The 22872-nt window shown below is 44.3% G+C and overlaps 1 protein-coding gene across 1 annotated transcript in view; it reads right to left on the bottom strand.

Annotated features, from left to right (window-relative positions):
• LOC126172988 (alpha-1B adrenergic receptor-like) overlaps window positions 1-22872 on the bottom strand; it is a 97865-nt gene that overhangs the window by 14890 nt on the left and 60103 nt on the right. The window contains exon 3 of the mRNA XM_049920925.1: window positions 4912-5071. Within this exon, the coding sequence (XP_049776882.1) occupies window positions 4912-5071 (160 nt within the window). The remainder of the gene's footprint in view (window positions 1-4911; window positions 5072-22872) is intronic.

Here is a 22872-nt window from a genome sequence, read left to right as displayed (position 1 = left end):
ACACTTCCTGTTTCCTTAAATAACGTAACTATCCGGTGAACGGTCCGGACACTTGGATGATGTCGTCCAGGATACCGAGCAGCATACATAGCACACGCCCGTTGTGCATTTTGATCACAATAGCCATATATCAACACGATATCGACGTTTTCCGCGATTGGTAAATGGTCCATTTTAACACGTGTAATGTATCACGAAGCAAATACCGTCCGCACTGGCGGAATGTTACGTGACACAACGCACTTATACGTTTGTGACTATTACAGCGCCATCTATCACAAATCGAAAAAAGTGGTCCAACTACTACATTCATATTTCTTTACGTACTACACGAATATATAATAAAATATGGGGGTTCCTATTTTAAAAAACGCAGTTGATATCCGTTTGACCTAGGGCAGCGCCATCTAGCGGGCCAACCATAGCGCCATCTGGTTTCCCCCTTCAAGCTAGACAAGCTTCGTTCTTTGTAGTTTCTTCGTTTGACGCTTATTTCGTGAGATATTTGGCCCAGTCACTATCAATGTACCACCCTGTATATCAATAGCACAAGCTGCCTGAGGTACTAGGTATCAACCCATGCTCAAACACCCGTATTAGATACTAGTATGTGACGTGACCTCCACAGGCGACAATGCAGACACCAACTCTGGCATTCAGTCGATCGATGCTGAATACTTTCCTGGGATATGTTAAGCCAAGCCTGCCCGATCTGTTCACGTAGTTCTTTAAGAGTTGTTGGTTGATGAGTTGTACGAGTCACTTGTCCTCCCACCATATTCCACACGTGGTATATTGGAGAGAAGTCCGGAGATCGTGCTGGCCATGGAAGCTGCTGCATGGCTATAAGAGCAGGTTGAGTTCCAAGGGGCAGTGTGTGAGCGAGCATTGTCGTGTTGGAACAACACATCACCTTCCTGTTGCAAGAACAGTACAAAAACAGGTCCAACAAGATTCTCCACGTACCGAGCACTGGTTAGTATCCCCTGCAGAAATCCCAAAAGTCAATGAGAACTGATGCTTAACACATCCCACACCATTAGGTTTGTTATGGGCCAGTATGTCTTGGAAAAATGCGCTCTCTGAAACAGTGCTCACCAGGTCTACATTGTACGCACAAACAACTATTCCTCGCATGCAGGCAGAATCTGTTTCCATCGCTGCAGACCACGGCGCGCCATCCAGTCTTCCAAGTGATCGTGTGACGGCACCGGTCGAGCCATGCACATCGGTGCTGTGGCCTGAGTGGAAGACGGCCTAAGGTGTGGGGGTTCCCGGTTCGCAACAGTTTCATGTTGACACATATGGGATCACAAGCCTTCTTTTCCGTACTGTGGTAGCTGTACGATCTGCCACTGCTGTCGTTACAATACGTCGATCCCGGGCGGTGCCTGTGCTGCCTGGACGTCCAGAAACTCGCCTACGAGTGTGAAAATGATCACGTGACCAGTGATACCAGCATCGTTACACAACGGACGCAGCGCGTCCAATTTCTGTGGCTATTCTCCGAAAGGACAAATCCCGCCACTCGGAAGAACTTAATTTGAGCTCTTTCAACCGCGCTCAGTTGACAGTAGGAACCATGAGTGCGTCTTCGTGGCACGGTTGTCTGCTTCTTTCACACGTGTCCACCACACTTAGCTTTCTGGCTGCGAGCATTCTCTATTAAAAGGTAGGCACAGATGTCGCTCTGGTAGCTATGCCACTACACTATCATATTTCATCCATCTGGTTGGAAGAGACCGCAGCTGTTTTCGTAAATTGCACTGGAGGAAACATTAAAACCAACCAAGAGCCTTTTTCAAATGATTTATTGCACCATTATACACTACTGGCCATTAAAATTGCTACACCAAGAAAAAATGCAGATGATAAACGGGTATTCATTGGACAAATATATTATACTAGAACTGACATGTGATTACATTTTCTCGCAATTTTGGTGCATAGATCCTGAGAAGCCAGTACCCAGAGCAACCACCTCTGGCCATAATAACGGCGTTGATACGCCTGGGCATTGTCAAACAGAGCTTGGATGGCGTGTACAGGTACAGCTGCCCATACAGCTTCAACATGATACCACAGTTCATCAAGAGTAGTGACTGGCTTATAGTGACGAGCCAGTTGCTCGGCCACCATTGACCAGACGTTTTCAATTGGTCAGAGATCTGGAAAATGTGCTGGCCAGGACAGCAGTCGAACATTTTCTACATCCAGAAAGGCCCGTACAGGACCTGCAACATGCGCTCGTGCCTTATCCTGCTGAAATGTAGGGTTTCGCAGGGATCGAATGAAGGGTAGAGCCACGTGTCGTAACACATCTGAAATGTAACGTCCACTGTTCAAAGTGCCGTTAGGGCGAACAAGAGCTGACCGAGACGTGTAACCAATGGCACCCCATACCATCACGCCGGGTGATACGCCAGTATGGCGATGACGAATACACGCTTCCAATGCGCGTTTGCCACGATGTCGCCAAACACGAATCCGACTATCATGATGCTGTAAACAGAACCTTGATTCATCCGAAAAAATGACGTTTTGCCATTCGTGCACCCAGGTTCGTCGTCGAGTACACCATTGCAGGCGCTCCTGTCTGTGATGCAGCGTCAAGGGTAACCGCAGCCATGGTCTCCGAGCTAATAGTCCATGCTGCTGCAAACGTCGTCGAATTGTTCGTGCAGATGGTTGTTGTCTTGCAAACGTCCCCATCTGTTGACTCAGGGATCGAGACGTGGCTGCACGATCCGTTACAGCCATGCGGATAAGATGCCTGTCATCTCGACTACTAGTGATACGAGGCCGTTGGGATCCAGCACGGCGTTCCGTATTACCCTCCTGAACCCACCGATTCCATATTCTGGTAACAGTCATTGGATCTCGATCAACACGAGCGGCAATGTCGCGATTCGATAAACCGCAATCGCGATAGGCTACAATCCGATCTTTATCACAGTCGGAAACGTGATGGTACGCATTTCTCCTCCTTACACGAGGCATCACAATAACGTTTCACCTGGAAACGCCGGTCAACTGCTGTTTGTGTATGAGAAATCAGTTGGAAACTTTCCTCATGTCAGCGCGTTGTAGGTGTCGCCACCGACGCCAAGCTTGTGTGAATGCTCTGAAAAGCTAATTATTTGCATATCACAGCATCTTCTTCCTGTCGGTTAATTTTCGCGCCTGTAGCACGTCATCTTCGTGGTGTATCAATTTTAATGTCCAGTAGTGTAATTTCGGACCTAAGCCCATCTTCAGATTGTTCCATTGACTTCTTTGCAAGTTTTACATTTGTGTCGTCCTGAATAGCCCTCCTTTACACGTTATAAGACAGGTTTGATTTTCTTTTATATTACATATTTCGTTCCCTGCATTAATCAGTGTGGATCATAAAACAAAATGATACCTCTGTCTTACAATGAATAAATTTTCGTGGAAGCCAACACTACCGTCTGGCGATGGGGTCAGGCCTGAAACTACTATTGGTGCAATAAAAACATTTCAACAAAACTTGTGGCTGGATGAAGTATTTCCTACAGTCTAATTATGCTGTCTGTTTCCGGACGACGTTAGAACCATTATCAGTACGTCTACCGTCCTCCAGGAGGCCTATTCCCTCATTGGACAATAATCGACGTTGTCTTTCCAGGTGTAGTAATTTTTTTCCGGCAATGTGTTTAAAATGTATGCCGCCATCAATTTATTTCATTTTTAGTCATGAAAATCTTGTCACTATATCATATATATCATATCACATAGATGGTGTTACAAAAAGGTAAGGCCAATCTTTCAGGAAACATTCCTCACACACAAAGATAGAAAATATGTTATGTGGTGTCCGGAAACGCTTACTTTCCACGTTAGACCTCATTTTATTACTTCTCTTCAAATCACATTAATCATGGACTGGAAACACACAGCAACAGAATGTACCAGCGTGACTTCAAACACTTTGTTACAGGAAATGTTCAAAATGTCCTCCGTTAGCGAGGATACATGCATCCATCCTCCGTCGCATGGAATCCCTGATGCGCTGATGCAGCCCTGGAGAATGGCGTATTGTATCACAGCCGTCCACAATACGAGCACGAAGAGTCTCTACATTTGGTACCGGGGTTGCGTAGACAAGAGCTTTCAAATGCCCCCATAAATGAAAGTCAAGAGGGTTGAGGTCAGGAGAGCGTGGAGGCCATGGAATTGGTCCGCCTCTACCAATCCATCGGTCAACAAATCTGTTGTTGAGAAGCGTACAAACACTTCGACTGAAATGAGCAGGAGCTCCATCGTGCATGAACCACATGTTGTATCGTACTTGTAAAGGCACATGTTCTAACAGCACAGGTAGAGTATCCCGTATGAAATCATGATAACGTGCTCCATTGAGCGTAGGTGGAAGAAACTAAAATGAGCTCTAACATGGAAATTAAGCGTTTCCGGACACATGTCCACATAACATCTTTGCTTTATTTGTGTGTGATGAATGTTTCCTGAATGTTTGGCCGTACCTTTTTGTAACACCCTGTGTATCTTAATGGCGTGTTGCAAGCGTACAGTTTCGCAAGTGCCTGTTGTTGCAAATATGTGACATAGCCAGTTATACTTGAGAGGTACAGCAGATTTTAGATTTTACGTAATGTACTTAGCACGTCATTAGTGGCTACAAAACATGAATTTAGATTTTTCTTTCAAGTAGAAATTTATTGGGGTATTAAGGTCCTAGACAAATGCACTTAGAGTGACGAAAGTCGGACTGTAACCTTCCACGAATAGCTCCTCCCACGTGGCGAGTTGACGCGACGCACTGGCAGAGCGGTGACGTCACGTCACGGGGAGCGCCGCAGCTTATCGTCGTGGTTTCGGGAGGCGCCACCAGCGCCGGTGGCGCCACCAGCGGCGGCGGCGGCGGCCCGCCTCCCGCGGCAGGCGCAGCACAGGGTGGCGCGGAAGGCGCGCCGCAGCTCGCGCGACGAGCACGCGTAGATGAACGGGTTGATGCAGCTGTTGAAGTAGCCCAACCAGAAGGCGAACGTGAACGGCGCGCCGGACAGGTCGCACGACGAGCACGACGCGTCTGGCAAACACAGCAGACCAGACATTTTCATTATACGTCGTACGGTGTATGTGTGTGCATTCTACCTCAGCAACCATCTATCAGACGCAAAGCTAACCCGGAATGCATGTTTACTTTTCAGCGGTGTGCGTGCTGATGTGAAATTTTCTGGCAGATTGAAACTGTATTCCAACCCTAACCTTTGCTTTTCACTGGGAAATGTAGTTCGGTGAAGTCGGGAAGGTAGCTGAGAATTACTGGCGGAAGTAAAGCTGTGAGGGAAGGTTGTGAATAGTTCCTGGATATCTCAGTCCCTTTGCTCGCGTAGGAATGGTACCCTATTCGAGTCCCAGTCCGACATACAGTTGTAATCTGCCAGAAAGCTTCAGGGAGCTGAGTGTTTCATTTTGCAGTAAACAAATATACTACTGAAATTATCCAAAATGCCTTGCCTTGATTCTTCACCTTTCACTGACACTCGAAAAATCAAAATGGCTCTTAGCACTATGGGACTTAATATCTGAAGTCATCAGTCCCATAGAACTTAGAACTACTTAAACCTTGTAATTTTTCCTCCTATCTACGTAATTACGTAGCTCTCAATTCGTTCGAGCAATCAATCATTCATGATAGGAAACACAGTCATAGCTCAGTCACTCCAAAGTGATTCTGAAATTTTACTTGTTAGAATGAAATCAGGCGATGATTCTTTTTCTCTGCAGGCTCGTGCTTTGCGGCAGTCTGCTAATCTGTACAAATAAAATGCCTCGTAATTTTGGGAGCGTTGTATAATCAGTCGGGAAACCTCAGATCAAGCGGATATTTGGCTTTGATGAAGTTTAACCTTCCGAAGAAGTAATGGAGCTCTTGGATTATTAAATGCAGGTTCGTATCCAGTCTTTCGGAAGTCCCTTCTGATTAACAACTACGCAATATATCGATAAATATCATTAATTCCCAAATGTCACATACACACCTCTTTTTGAAGGAGAAATCTATATATTTTTCCTTTTAATCGTACAGTTCGTATCAGTTATCTTCTGTTATAAATCTCAATAATCAGATTACAGTTCTTCCAAACCAAGCTCAGGCTAATCGCCACGAAGACAATCTCGGAAGCTCCCTTACTTTTTTTTCTAACAACCACCAGAGAGAGTGCTACAAAGAATACTTATGCGCTCATGGCATAGCTATTGTATGAAACTATTTTGCACATAGATTCTGCGAGTATGAAGATAGAAAATTTGTAAACGTCATTCAAGGGTAGAATTGTATCAGAATAATTCATCGAATATAAAGAGATATTACAACCTAACTAAGCTAAGGACATCACACACATCCATGCCCCAGGCAGGATTCGAACCTGCGACAGTAGCGGTCGCGCGGTTCCAGACTGACGCGCCTAGAACCGCTCGGCCATCAGGGCCGGCCCTGAAAAATCATTTGCAGCCCAATGGACAAAAACTAAAGATTATAAATATGCCATCACATAACTGGCAGGAACAGCCTTGGAGCGCAGAACATAGTTCCCATGCATCGCTGCACAATTCGTAGTGTACTCAGCTCCGTAGTACTGTGAACGATAATGGTGTAGGAGCAGACGCACCAACATGTACAGTACATCCGAGTGAGTCAAAGTACATTATAATTGGAAGACCTCGGTATTACAGACATCGCTCCGCCAGACCTAACAAGGGAAGCTGCCCTTAGAATCCCGGTCAGATTTAGTGGTAAGGTAGCCCAATGATAAACTGTCAAAACGGAATACAGTTTAAGCATGAAGACAGGAATAAGGTGTACTGAACTATGAAGAATACAGCAAAATAATAAGACTGAAAAGTCCAAGCTTAACAACTGCTGTATTTAGGAAGCAGAACAGCCACGGCGTCGTAGTTATGTGGCAACGGTGTTGGACTGTCAAATGGACGAGCCATGCCCAAAACTACTTCGTGCGAATTTTTGTGAATTGTCCGTCAGGTCATTGAAGTGTTTGTTCTCTTTCTGTAGTCTTGCGGTTTTCATACTATACATTGGTTACAGAACATGAACCATGTGGTAAGAATACGTTACCGTCGCAAGTAAAAGTGATGAATAGTGAGAGCAGGCGATATACCATATAGACGTCTCACAGAAATCAAAATAACAAATAAAAGGGTGTGAACTATGTTACAAAAAGGAATTCAAGAGTCAAAACTTCCAAAACGGAACCAAACTTCAAAAACGTTAAAAAATATGTTTTGGCAGAGCACAGAGAAACTGCATGATCGTGGAACTATTGTGTTAATTTGTTTTCATAATTTCCTTTGGAGTCATCACATTCACATTCATACGAACACCTAAATCGGGCAAGGAGGCATGTCTCACACACTTTACCAGACGTACAAATTAGATGTGTCAGTAAGAGATTCCTATCATATGCCAAACGTACTGTCACTAATGCCGTGTATGACACACCGGACGTGTTATCCGGTGGAGGATTCGGATGACTTGTCGCCTTGTCTTCAATCATTTGCGGTTCGCACTCGAAAGCCACTTCCTTTCGGCTTCTAACAGAGTAATTGTACATAATCAACTGTCATTATAGGTCTCACACTTCGCTGTAGAAAACGGATACAGGTACACAATATAGACACAGATACACGATACAGACACTAGTTTGAATACAACGCACAGCGGAAAAATAAAAATTAAAAAAAATGCCTCGATGTAGGGTTGAACACAGCTCGTTTGCCTTGGCAGTCTAATACCATGACCACCTTCTTTTTAACAGTCTCATTTTTTTATGGAAAATGGATCAGGTCGTGGGATGGCGGAGGCAAGGTGGGCAGGGGTCGCAACCCGAGAACCCGAGGCTTCGCCACAATGTCTCCTCCCTCCCATTTATGGGAACAAAGGATGCAATGGTTTTATTGTTTTGAATTTTTTTAGGCTGTAAGTACACTCGTTGCTCCGAATTGGGGACGCGCATAACTGGAAGCATACTTATATTTGGAGCAAGGGGCAAAAAGAAAGAGAGCAAAGTGTGAGGCTAAGAAAGCCATTAAATAAAACCTATGGTTGGAGTTCGTATCACCATTAACCGGCTCTAAGTCTTACACAGGATGGGAAACAAAAACTTTGAAGAACCTTTCGCACTGAGGACAAAAAGAGGAAAGGGGGCAAATACTGGTACACAGTGCGAAGAGTCACGACGAACCTCTCCATCTGCTTTATGATCCAGGTATGAATTCTCGCAATGAACATGGTAGATTCCACTTTGTACCGTGTATTGTTCTATCATCGCCTTGTAATTTTAGCTTCTCTTACCCGTGATGATCCAGCTGCGTGGAGCGTCGTGGAACGCACTTCAAAAATAATTGGAAAAATATTGTCGATACTTTGGGTTACAGAGGATCTTGCAATGTCGTTCCTGCAAATAGTTCCAAAAGTCCAAAGTGTATTTAGTGCCATCTTGAAACTGCATGTCCACGAAGCCACGTCACGGCATTAGTTTTCGTGAGTCGGTACTACGTTTCATCCGGGAATAATATAGTCTTGGGTTCGATATGATTCGGCATTACTCGAAGGAAATACGCTCACATCTGATTCGCTAAGTGCCACACTGCCGTAGACTCGACACACCTAAGACGATGTTCATTGCTGTCTTGAACGCCACAGCTCGTGCTTATGGGTGAGTCCGTCAAATGGATCGCATGTAGCCTTGATCTGGTTACCTGCTTACCGTTGACAGTGATATACCACATCGCCGTGACGGCGGTGTCCAGCGTTACGTGGTGAATTGTCTTCCACACTGCTCGCCAGTTGACGCTCGGGTGCTACCTCTCCACGATGTTATCCGGTCGTCCACGCTGCAGGACACGATAAACCGTCCGTGCCGTCGCCAGTCGAGTCGCTGGTAAGGCAAGTCGAATGTAGCTGAGTTCGAGTTAAAAGACATCGATGTAGAAGAGTGACGAGGGGACGTTGTGTATTGGCACAGGTGGCGAGAGGGAGATCGGCACTAGTTCTTCTAATAACAAACTCGTCAGGCTGTCAGGACTAACGTGATTAAGCCCAAGCCGTCCCCGATTCGGGGGAAGGACGAGAGTCTTGAAAAGCAAAGCCGCAGGCACACGGCGAGCTAAGATCACGGGTATAGGTAATATCTAGGCGATGTGCGGAATGCGTGACGCTAAATGTGTGCTGACATACTGGGTCCGTTGGACGACATCCAGTGCTCGTAGGCGGTTGTTGGCTATTCCAGTCCGAAAAGTCGTCGAAAATTGTGAGCAGCGGTTCGTCGTATATTATCTGTGAAATCAAAGCCGAGACATTTAAAGTATCTCCAAGCTGTAAGGGGGTGACGCTGTCCTCGGGCAGTCCGACTCCGATGTTCATTGCCACTGATTTTGCGACGTTCATACGAGTACCAGTGACCATGCTGTCCAATGCACTGCGCCGGAGGTGTCGTTGCCGTCGCGGATGACAATCACCAGGTCGTCAGCGTATGCTTTACATCGGAAAGTGTGGCCTCGTAGCATCATACCCGTCAATCGTTGGCGTTTGCCGCATAGGAGTGGTTCCATGGTCACAGCGTAAAGTAAAGTGGACAGAGAGCAGCCTTGGCGTATCGATAGAGAAATGGTGAGGGGCTGCGCAGGGCGGCCGTTGACGATCACCTTGGATCTCGCGCCACGGAGTAGTCGCATGACGACAGTGACAAATGGCTTCCAAATAATTGACGTCCACGCGATGGAAAGCTTGACTGAAATCTATTGGTGCCAGTGCACCCTCCAGACGACATGTCCTCGCCAGTGAGATCAAGTCACGATATTCACCGAGTGCTGTTTGAATATTATTGTCGCCTCATAATGACGTTTGATCGGGTGAGATGACTTCTTGTAAGGCCTGGTGCATCCGCGAGCCCAACAGTCGAGAAAATATCTTAAAGTCGCAGTTCAATAGCGTCAGCGGGCGGTAGTCCTGCATCCGGACGGTCTGTGAATAGGAATAATCATCTCTTCTGCAAGGGCCGCAGGGAGCGGCGCTTCTGGGGATAGTAGTTCGCGATAGATGTCCGTTCATCGGTGGCTATTAAATACTGAAAAGTCCGGTAAAATTCCAAGGGGAGGCCATCAGAACCCGGAGACTTCTTTACAGCTCCTCTTCTAAAGGCGTCGATCACTTCTTCTTCCATAATTTCTTCCATCAATGACGCTTCCATTGCCGTAGATCGTCTGAGAGACGTCCTCCAGTATTGTCGGATCAGGAGTCTGAGCTGAAAAGAGTTTGGAATAATGATCGTAGAACGCTGTGCTTATGTCTTGTCGTGTGGTGAGGCGACGATCGTCCTCCGTGTCGATGAAGTATGCGACGGTCTTTGGTGTCGTTTACGTTCACGAAGTCTCTCCTGCGTTCTCGAACGAATTATCACCCTTCCCCCCCCCTTCCCCCCTGTAGGTGGCGTCGCATATTAGCGATGATCTGAGCCTTGGCACGGTGGACCGCCGTTTGTCGTTTCGGAGACAGCGCCATAGCATCGCAATCTCGCAGTACTCTGAAGTAAAAGTCGAGTGTATGTCTATGCCAAGAAGCGTGGTCGCGACTGTAAGTTATCAACGTTCGCCTCAGTGCCGGTCTGGCGAAGTCCACCCACCGCGGATCGCCGCAGGATATGTCAGGTATCCTCAACGACTTGGCGGCAATCCGGGTAAGACAGGTGAGCGACGTTTAATATCCATGGGCTGAGGTTTCTACACACTTGCTGTCGCCGTAAGGTGATGGCACAGATGGAGGCAGAATGGTCCGAGAAAGCTGTAGGCCATAGCTCCGCATCCTATGTCCCAGAGGCAAGAAAGTTGTTGTTGTTGTGGTCTTCAGTCCTGAGACTGGTTTGATGCAGCTCTCCATGCTACTCTACCCTGTGCAAGCTTCTTCATCTCCCAGTACCTACTGCAACCTACATCCTTCTGAATCTGCTTAGTGTATTCATCTCTTGGTCTCCCCCTACGATTTTTACCCTCCACGCTGCTCTCCAATACTAAATTGGTGATCCCTTGATGCCTCAGAACATGTCCTATCAACCGATCCCTTCTTCTGGTCAAGATGAACCACAAAATTCTCTTCTCCCCAATCCTATTCAATACCTCCTCATTAGTTACGTGATCTACCCATCTAATCTTCAGCATTCTTCTGTAGCACCACATTTCAAAAGCTTCTATTCTCTTCTTGTCTAAACTATTTACCGTCCATGTTTCACTTCCATACATGGCTACACTCCATACAAATATTTTCAGAAATGACTTCCTGACACTTAAATCTATACTCGATGTTAACAAATTTCTCTTCCTCAGAAACGCTTTCCTTGCCATTGCCAGTCTACATTTTATATCCTCTCTACTTCGACCATCATCAGTTATTTTGCTCCCCAAATAGCAAAACTCCTTTACTACTTTAAGTGTCTCGTTTCCTAATCTAATACCCTCAACATCACCCGACTTAATTCGACTACATTCCATTATCCTCGTTTTGCTTTTGTTGATGTTCATCTTATATCCTCCCTTCAAGACACCATCCATTCCGTTCAACTGCTCTTCCAAGTCCTTTGCTGTCTCTGACAGAATTACAATGTCATCGGCGAACCTCAAAGTTTTTATTTCTTCTCCATGGATTTTAATTCCTACTCCAAATTTTTCTTGTGTTTCCTTTACTGCTTGCTCAATATACAGATTGAATAACATCGGGGATAGGCTACAACCCTGTCTCACTCCCTTCCCAACCACTGCTTTCCTTTCATGCCCCTCGACTCTTATAACTGCCATCTGGTTTCTGTACAAATTGTAAATAGCCTTTCGCTCCCTGTATTTTACCCCTGCCACCTTTAGAATTTGAAAGAGAGTATTCCAGTCAACATTGTCAAAAGCTTTCTCTAAGTCTACAAATGCTAGAAACATAGGTTTGCCTTTCCTTAAGCTTTCTTCTAAGATAAGTTGTAAGGTCAGTATTGCCTCACGTGTTCCAGTATTTCTACGGAATCCAAACTGATCTTCCCCCAGGTCGGCTTCTACTAGTTTTTCCATTCGTCTGTAAAGAATTCGTGTCAGTACTTTGCAACTGTGGTTTATTAAACTGATTGTTCGGTAATTTTCACATTTGTCAACACCTGCTTTCTTTGGGATTGGAATTATTATATTCTTCTTGAAGTCTGAGGGTATTTCGCCTGTTTTATACATCTTGCTCACCAGATGGTACAGTTTTGTCAGGACTGGCTCTCCCAAGGCCGTCAGTAGTTCCAATGGAATGTTGTCTACTCCGGGGGCCTTGTTTCGACTCAGGTCTTTCAGTGCTCTGTCAAACTCTTCACGCAGTATCGTATCTCCTATTTCATCTTCATCTACATCCTCTTCCATTTCCATAATATTGTCCTCAAGTGCATCGCCCTTGTATAGACCCTCTATATACTCCTTCCACCTTTCTGCTTTCCCTTCTTTGCTTAGAACTGGGTTTCCATCTGAGCTCTTGATGTTCATACAAGTCGTTCTCTTTTCTCCAAAGGTCTCTTTAATTTTCCTGTAGGCAGTATCTATCTTACTCCTAGTGAGATAAGCCTCTACATCTTTACATTTGTCCTCTAGCCATCCCTGCTTAGCCATTTTGCACTTCCTGTCGATCTCATTTTTGAGACGTTTGTATTCCTTTTTGCCTGCTTCATTTACTGCATTTTTATATTTTCTCCTTTCATCAATTAAATTCAATATTTCTTCTGTTACCCAAGGATTTCTACTAGCCCTCGTCTTTTTACCTACTTGATCCTCTGCTACCTTCACTACTTCATCCCTCAAAGCTACCCATTCTTCTTCTACTGTATTTCTTTCCCCCATTCCTGTCAATTGTTCCCTTATGCTCTCCCTGAAACTCTGTACAACCTCTGGTTCTTTCAGTTTATCCAGGTCCCATCTCCTTAAATTCCCACCTTTTTGGAGTTTCCTCAGTTTTAATCTACAGGTCATAACCAATAGATTGTGGTCAGAGTCCATATCTGCCCCTGGAAATGTCTTACAATTTAAAACCTGGTTCCTAAATCTCTGTCTTACCATTATATAATCTATCTGATACCTTTTAGTATCTCCAGGGTTCTTCCATGTATACAACCTTCTATCATGATTCTTAAACCAAGTGTTAGCTATGATTAAGTTGTGCTCTGTGCAAAATTCTACCAGGCGGCTTCCTCTTTCATTTCTTAGCCCCAATCCATATTCACCTACTACGTTTCCTTCTCTCCCTTTTGCTACACTCGAATTCCAGTCACCCATGACTATTAAATTTTCATCTCCCTTCACTATCTGAATAATTTCTTTTATTTCATCATACATTTCTTCAATTTCTTCGTCATCTGCAGAGCTAGTTGGCATATAAACTTGTACTACTGTAGTAGGCTAGGGCTTCGTGTCTATCTTGGCCACAATAATGTGTTCACTATGCTGTTTGTAGTAGGTTACCCGCATTCCTATTTTCCTATTCATTATTAAACCTACTCCTGCATTACCCCTATTTTACTTTGTATTTATAACCCTGTATTCGCCTGACCAAAAGTCTTGTTCCTCCTGCCACCGAACTTCACTAATTCCCACTATATCTAACTTTAACCTATCCATTTCCCTTTTTAAATTTTCTAACCTACCTGCCCGATTAAGGGATCTGACATTCCACGCTCCGATACGTAGAACGCCAGTTTTCTTTCTCCTGATAACGACATCCTCTTGAGTAGTCCCCGCCCGGAGATCCGAATGGGGGACTATTTTACCTCCGGAATATTTTACCCAAGAGGACGCCATCATCATTTAACCACACAGTAAAGCTGCATGCCCTCGGGAAAAATTACGGCCGTACTTTCCCCTTGCTTTCAGCCGTTCGCAGTACCAGCACAGCAAGGCCGTTTTGGTTAATGTTACAAGGTCAGATCAGTCAATCATCCAGACTGTTGCCTTTGCAACTACTGAAAAGGCTGCTGCCCCTCTTCAGGAACCACACGTTTGTCTGGCCTCTCAACAGATACTCCTCCGTTGTGGTTGTACCTACGGTACGGCTATCTGTATCGCTGAGGCACGCAAGCCTCCCCACCAACGGCAAGGTCCATGGTTCATGGGGGGGGGGGGGGGGGGGGCAAGAAAGTGTGAGACATAAACCCGGTCGATGCGACTGGAAGAGTGACTCGTGAAGTGTGTAAATCCAGGTCGGTGGCTGTGAAGATGTTCCCAAGTGTCCACCATCTGCAGGTCTCGGATTAGTGTCTCGAGTTCCGGACACGGATCATGTCATGCGATTTGGTCTCTGGGTGCCAGTACACAATTTTAGTCACCTCTAAATATCAGATGGTCGTGGTGGCCTTGGAAGAGCGGGGTGACGTCTTCCGAAAAGAATCGCGAACTTTCGCGACGTTTCACCGTCCCGGAAGGTGCGTAGATGTTGATAAGGCGGGCACCCAGTACTGTGAGTGCCATTCCTCTTGCCCCAGGCAGAAACAGGATATCGTCCGCCACTATCCCTTCCCGAAGAAGTACACAGACGCCACTGCCTGTGGGGGAATCTGGAGAGACGCATGCGTCATAACCGTAAATGCTGAAAAGTCGTCGACGCACACCTCCTCTAGAAGGGCTATATCGATGGAAGCAGAATTCAACCTATCCTGAATCAAGGATAACTTAGGGCGCGTCCGTATAGTGTTGATGTTTAAAGTCGCAATACGATAAGTTTGAAGTCTGTCCAAAGCACCCGTGTTGGCACTCAACACCCTTGTAAGGAGTGTGTGCACGTGATGTCAGGGTGTCTCATCGCTGCCACTGATGGTGGAAAAGGATCAACACTGGTGTGGTAAATTCCCCCGAGTGTCGTCCGACACGATGGGCATGGAGTTTTCCTCACTGTCGTCTGCTCAGTCGCCATGAAATACCATCGGCTGTTGGTGGCTGTTGGTGACTGGCTGGCAATCTGCAGCGGCTGTCTGCATGTGATCCTGCTGCTCAGTGGGGTCGGGGGGACTGAAGCCGTCACCATGGCGATCTGGGTAGATGGGATGTTACTGCGGCCTCTGCACCGCCGGTACCGTCGTCGGATTGTTCACAGTCCTTGTCAGATGTTCGCTGTAAGCACTCGTCCGATGGAGCACGCTGCCGTCTCTTATGTTTCCGTGGGGAACGCTGTTTACGGACGTCTGTTTCAGTATCCGAATGTGGGAGGATCTCTTCAGCTGTTTCGGTGTCTGGAAGAAAAGCCGCTGTCGGTACAACTCGTGGGTCAATGTCCATCCTGTCATCCGTGCTTTCTTGCAAGCTCCGTCGGTGATAGTCCTCAGGAGGGTGCGCCGATGTAGTGGCTGGTTCCGGTACTGCAGAATCCATTGTCCTCGCTGTCGGGGGTGGCTATGGGACGAATGTGGTCGGTATCGGTATAGGTGGCTGCTCGTGTAACCCCGGCATAATTGAGAGGAAAGGTCGTTACCATAGAAGGAGCCTTAGATTCACCTGCCGGGATTTGAGCAAACCGTCGTCGGAGACAATCCGACATCACGTGTCCTTTTTGGCCACAACCGGAGAAAGTGTGTGGCTGTGCGTCACAAATAATAATCACCCTACATCTATCGATGACAAGATAGGATGGTACATGTTTTGTCAGTTCAGTTTTGATCTGTCGTACGCCGTTAAGAACAGGGTACATTGTAAAGGTGGTCCATTTTTCGGCCATGTGGCTGACCACTTTGCCGTAAGGCTGGAAAGCCGCGGTGACTACGTCCGTTGGTACTTCGAACTGGAATTCGAAGACTCGTATCGTACGGAGCCCAAGCCCCGAGGGACCGATAGAGACTGCCCCAATATGGTCATCAGAATGCTTGAATTTAAGATCGTTCGCATGTGGAAGCACGATTCTGTTGCACACCTCGTCCGTTACTAACGTGACGCAGACAACACTGCTCGTGATAGAGAGATGGATACCAATGATATCCTAAGGATCAATTTGAACGTCATCACGTAGAAAACGTTCCACTTCAAAAGCACGCGGCCGGGCATGATGTGGTTGAAAAGTGATCTTGATGGTGGTTTGTCTGTATGAATGTGCCATATTACGTCGGTAGTGATGGACTCTAAATTAGCGGCGACGAAGTATGCAGTATGATTCAACAAAGAATTTCTGACTCTTCTGGCCAACTTAAAACCAAAACAAATACGTTTTTTATAACACTTAACATACAAACACTGTTGCAACCTGGTGACCTTCATAATTTGGGAGATAATTAAAAGAGCAGAAGATTCAAATTTTGGCACTTCAAGAAACACGAGCGACAGACAATAACATCATGGATTTCGGTAATTATCGTCTTTTTAAAAGTAAAACGGATAAAAAAATACCTAATAATACACCGCATCTGGGAGTTGCTTTTGCAGTCTCCAAAAATATTTTAAATTCAATAACGGAGGTAAAACCCATTCATAATAGACTAATGGCAATTTCTCTTAAATGCACAAATAAGGTATACACTTTAATTAATGCCCATACGTCAGTCAATGAGGATAACTGTAAAAAAACTGAAGAAGTAAACGAAGCTTACAAAACGTTATGAGGCATCATCTAGAAAATTCCCTCAGACCATGTTAAAATTGTAATTGGTTGTTTTAATGCACCATTAGGTTAGAGAAAAAAATATAAGAAAATGGTGAGGGGATTTCCTGAGCATAAATGGACAAACCAAAACGGCCAAACACTTGTTGACATGTGCAAAAATTTTAACCTTAAAATCATATCAGCACATTTTAAAAAGAACCCTTCTAAACAAACATTTGGTAGGCACCAAATACATATATTGGGCAATTTCAAATGGATCATGTAGTTATTTCGTACCCTAATAACAAAGAAGTTTTCAATGTCCAAGTTAGGAAAGGGGCTAATATAGATTCTGATCATTATTTTTGCGAAAAAAAAGTAAAACTTCGATCTCTAAAACTCTTCCAAACGAAAGAATGTTATCCCAAAATTTGACACTAATAAAATATCCACAACTCTAACAAGCGAACTTGACAAAAACCAATCCAACAATTGGCAAAACCAAAAAGAAAAGTTCATCACAACAGCACACAATTTAATTCCGCTTCGAAAGAAACAAAAACACCCTTGGTGGAAAGCGAACTGTGGAACAGCAGTCTAGGCATGAGGCATGAGGCATTAAAAATTTGGAATAGTAACAAAATGGAAAATACGTACAACACCTTTCTAACTGTGAGAAAGTAGAAGAAGCTACGAAAATGCCCAACATTTAAAAATCGAAAAAGACTTCTAAAGGAACATACAGGAAACTTGTATAAAACATTCGAAACAACACTAACTGGCCACTAACCTCAAAGTCTGTGCTTCAAAAATGAAAATGGCTGTTTGGCTCTTGATAACCAGGAAAATTGTAAGGTACTTGCTGATTATTTTGAAAAACTATTAAACTGTCCAGAACCAGCGAATAAATTCCAACCACAGCAAACTATTAATACCAACCCCAGCTCTAAAGAAACTGACGAAATCGAAATAAATAAACGGATTAAGAGACTTAAAAGCAATAAAGCATCCTGAGAAGACGGTATAATTGCAGAACTACTAGAAACAGCTGGCCCTAACACTATACAAGAGATCATCAAGTAGTAGGACAAATCTAGCCAACTGATAAAATACCTGATGACTGGAAAACTGCCCTAATTCATCCATTGCATAAAAAAGGGGGTGGAACCGATGTTAATAATTACCGAGGAATCTCTCTTCTCCCGGTCACGTACAAAATTCTCTCGCATTGAATATTTGATAGAGTCCATGAACAGCTAGAACCTAAAATTGGTGAATACCAAGCATGTTTTAGACCAAACAGATCCTGTCCGAAACAAATTCTTAATCTGAAACTGATCCTTAGGCACCAAAGGATTTCTGGTAACAATATTGTATGTAAATTTGTGGATTTTAAAACGGCCTACGACTCAGTTGATTGTGAATCTCTTTTCCAAATTTTAAAGGAGCAAGGGATAGATAATAAAACTCTAACACTGATTAAGGAAACGTTAACTGACACTGGGTCTAAATTCATGGGAGAAATTTCTGAACCATTATAAAGACTGGTGTTAGACAGGGAAATGGATTCTCCGCATACTGTGTTTTGGAAAAGGTGGTTACAGAATGGGGAGAGCAAAAGTCGAGTCAAAATATAGATCAATCAATAAAGTTAGGCAGAAGTAAATTAGAGTGGATTGTCTCGCCTTAGCGAAAATGGTTCAAATGGCTCTGAGCACTATGCGACTTAACTTCTGAGGTCATCAGTCGCCTAGAACTAGGAACTACTTAAACCTGACTAACCTAAGGACATCGCACACATCCATGCCCGAGGCAGGATTCGAACCTGCGACCGTAGCGGTCGCTCGGTTCCAGACTGTAGCGCCTAGAACCGCACGGCCATTCCGGCTGGCTCGCTTTTGCAGATGATCTGGTTAAATGTGGAATTCTTAAAAAGTTGCGGAAAAAGTAGGACTATAAATATCGTTCGAAAAACGGAATTTATGACATGCAACAAAAAAGCACCAACGTTTTTGAATACAAAATATGGAATAATAAAAACGGTTTCTCAGTTTAAATACTTGGGGGAAATCACACAAGAAAAAAAAGCTGCAAACGAAGATCACTGTCAAAAGTTGTAACTGCATTCAGATTAACACAAAATATTTATAATAAACACAATGGAAGGCCAACCATCAAAAGTGACATTGATGGATTGTACCTCGCGTGGTGCTATTGGGCAGATAGTGAATAATAATAATAATAATAATAATAATAATAATAATAATAATAATAATAATACTTTCGGACAATGACCGTGGAATACTGAAAATATTAACCGGCACTACCTCTGATGTAGGGTGATATTTTTGAAACCGCAGAGCTGTTAGTAATTGTGATCCTTGGCGCACTCAGTGAAGCACAGTGCTCCAAAATAATATACTGCGCAAAGTGAATGTCTTGGAAGCCGACGCTGTTAACTGGATATCGAATATTCATACACAGAGAATATAATAAAAATTAGTGAAAATTGACGCAGGTGGAAATGTACGATAGTTGAAGTAAAAACTTGGCAGTAAAAATGGGCGTGCAAAGAAGATAGTTGCGAATGTGTGGCTACGAGTCAGTGGCTTCGAAATATTGTCCTAGCACAAATTAATTGAAATTTTAACTTCTCGATTAAGTTCCCATCCAAATGGCCAGCCTTAAAAGAAATACAGTACTTAAGTGCGTGATATGTTACAATAATTTACGGGTCACTCGTTCCTGTTAAAGGGTTTGTTCCACATGTCGTCCTCATCATTGAATACAATACCGTACTCATCTTTGCAGTGAATCACACTCCCAAATAAACTAGTAAATCCTGACAAATCTAGACACTTCGTTGCTTCAGCTCTTGAAGCGTTCACTTGAGAGGGAACCCTAGACAAAAAATTCCAGAGAATTCAAATCGGGTGAGCCCAAGGCAAGGGAACTACTCCATGTATCCATTTTAGATCATACTGGTGAGAATGATATCGTCTTACATCAGCAGCAAAGTGTGCCTGCATGCATCTACTATACTCACCAAGAATTGGCTACAAGTGATCTTTGGCAATAATATCTAACAGTCGGTAACACAAACCAAAACATTACATTGAAACAAGTGTCAAGTTCATAGTGCTGTGAAATGTGGGAATAAAACCGCAGATTGGCATTTAGAAGAAGAACAACAACACCAAAAATGCAACAGGAGCGTAATTTGTAGGAAGTCGTCCACGCAATCTGTAAGTAGAGTTCAAAATATTACTACGTAATAGGAAATACCAACCAACAGAACTGTTTATAACCTATAGGTACAGTGACCAAAATGTAAATTAAATAGCAAACATATGTACATATTCTAGGCCACTTAAGATGCCTTGCAGAAAATAAAGGCGAAACGTGTATGGCACTAAAATTGTGTTTTATTCAGTTACTGTCAGACGGTCCATAAAGAGTAATTATCAATATACTGTAAGACTGGTGAAGGGTGATTACTGTCAAGCGTTTCACGCCGAACTAAAGTGCGCGTCATTTATGACGGCGGCCGAGTTTAGGTTCGTTCTGCGCATCTGACGTCACAAAACACAGTCAGCCAATGAACAGAGAACGACGTTGCCAGAGCTCGACTGCAGTGCAGAGCACGGACGAGTGTCTTCAGTTTTAGAAACGTTCAGTCATAAATAAAGTAATTGAACAAAAGCAATGTCTTGATAGCAGACTTTCTTTCATAGAATGTTTGGAATAAAGCATTCTTTATACCAATTGCTTCATATTCTATTAATTAATTAAATCAAACAACCAATAAGCCTCCTAATTCAGGCGATAGCAAGGAAAGGTGTTTGTATCATTCTCACTAACCGCTTTTCCGCAATAAAGAACAGCGGTAATTGTTTATTTACTATTGTACTTCGACAAAACGTGACTAATTCGTAGTCATACCAGCAGTGTTTGTCGGTATTATGTGTGATATTTTAAAGTCCTTCGGGGGATATATTGAACGACGAGCTGCCTTAGCGTTAGCCGGCATGGTAACTCAGCGTGTTTGGTCAGAGGGCTAGCTGCCCTCTGTAATAAAAAAAAAAAAACTGTATTAATGGATCAAGAACGAACTGACATGGGTGCCTTTCGACGTCCACCCCAAACAGATACAACGAATATAACGAACAAAATGAGATTAAAAAAATAAATAAATAAAAAATTGCGTAATGGTTAAAGCTTATGACTACTAAGCGAAAGGTTCTGAGTTCAGACCTTGTTTGGTTCTTAATATTTTCTTTATTTAAAAACAATATCGAAGTGTCTTACTTCATGAATTTTATTCGTTTGAATGTAATTTTTTGAAATTTCTAGTGGCAACTAAAATCGACCATACAGACAGTATACGCTATGGACTTATACCTCTGCAAACTCTTCAAAATTTCGTGCAATGGTTTACTACATCTAATACTGCACAATAACTGCGTTGAACATCGAAACAAAATTAAGTCATTTATGGGGGGAAGGTATCAGTAAAAAAGATGTGTAAAAATCAAATTTTTGGGGCCAAATAGTTAATGTGAAATCGAATGATAAAGTGTGTCAAAGCAGTGGAAACACCATGAGTCTGCACAGGCGAGCAGTGCAATGATGACAAAATCGTGCACATCGCGGAATGCGGGGAGCACGTCTCTGTAGCAGCGAAAGTGTTAATGCGGCCGTGGTGGCTTTAGTTCATAAACTCCGCGCTGCCCCCTAAACGTAAGTTTGCGAACTATACTATGGCGTTACTTCTCTTGGCGCGTACAACTGGCAACGCAGCAATCTCCCGCGTCTGGGCGGGCATGCGCGAACTGCCAAGATAAAAGAATTGAACTATAGGCGTCATCTGCCTGATCGAGCTTAAAACGTAGCCTTTCAGTAGACGTTCAGTTGCCATACTGGAGTGCAAATTCCAGGCGTCGTCGGCGACGAACAGCAGTCAGCGTGGGTGCGTGAAGCAGTGGCTGCTGCGGAGGGCTATACGCACCAACGTTTGCTGATTGGTTGTTGAGGAGGCTCTGTTGGTAGCCCCTCGCTTGAGCTGGGCGGTCTGTTTCTCAACCGTTGCACGTCTATTGTCCCGTGCACATCTGCGCAGCCGTCGTTCAACCCCGTCATCTCTTACCCGTGGTGTACCACAGCTGCCTCGGCGTTGGTTTTGAGTAGCGCCATTTTGCGTGCACAGTATAAGTACGGAGGCACGCGAACAGTTCATGAACTTAGCCGTTTCGGAAATGCTTCCACCTTTGACCCGAAAGGCAATGATTATGCTCTTCTGGACGTCAAACACATCACTCCATTGGCGCATTACGACCACAACAGCACTGGTTTCCATCTCCATCCTGACACGTTTCATGTACCCTGAGCTGTTAGTGCTGCCACGTGCCGTCTCGGGGTGGTTGTTGCACGTTTACGTTGAACACAGGCGGCTATCACATTAATACGCAGGACCGTTAATAAATAACGCAACTTAAGGACGCCATAAGGAAACCCACGAAGTGATGTACTCGTATTCATTGTATCAGCACTGCAGTGACTTCGTCAGTGGAGGTATGTATCTCAAATGGCAACAATATCATGGGCAAGAAAATGAGGTGTCTACAGTCCATGAAGAAAACCGTTTATACATGCTTTCATGTGTCAGCAACGGCGGAATCCGAGCACGTTTCACAGACGAAGATTTCCAACCTCCACTGTGGCCCTCCTAATACGACGGCTATTTTTTGACCTCCGATTGCCCACGAAGTTAACATCACAGAGAAAATCCGATGAAGCTTTGTACAGATGTATCACAAGATTTGTTTAGTATGCACATCAGTCGTGTCACGTGGTACTTTTCAGTTCTGATCACACAGTGAGCAGGTAAAAATGTCTAAAAAATAGTGTCTCCCGCCAAGTGTGAACTGCCCACTGCTGATTCGTACGTTCCCTTCTTCGTGGCAATTCTCGGCCGCATACTGCAGGGGCAACGAAAGTGCTCCTGCAGCTTTTTCATTGGGAAGTGTGTGATCACCAATTACGGCAACTTGGAAAACAGAGAGAGTACGGAAGAAGTGGAGATATAAACGTGCTTATAAACCCCTTCCCCTCAAAAATATCTCTCTCTTTCATACCTCCTCTGTGTTACCACACATAACATATCGCTGATCTCATTTGCACTAAGATTGCAGCACACACGAGCTTCCTGTTTGCTTCCACCGCCCTGAGTGGAATACATAAATTCTAAT

The sequence above is a fragment of the Schistocerca cancellata genome, chromosome 1 (genome assembly GCF_023864275.1).
Source record: "Schistocerca cancellata isolate TAMUIC-IGC-003103 chromosome 1, iqSchCanc2.1, whole genome shotgun sequence".
In the NCBI taxonomy this organism is placed as follows: domain Eukaryota; kingdom Metazoa; phylum Arthropoda; class Insecta; order Orthoptera; family Acrididae; genus Schistocerca; species Schistocerca cancellata.
This window is presented reverse-complemented; position numbering and strand designations above follow the sequence as displayed.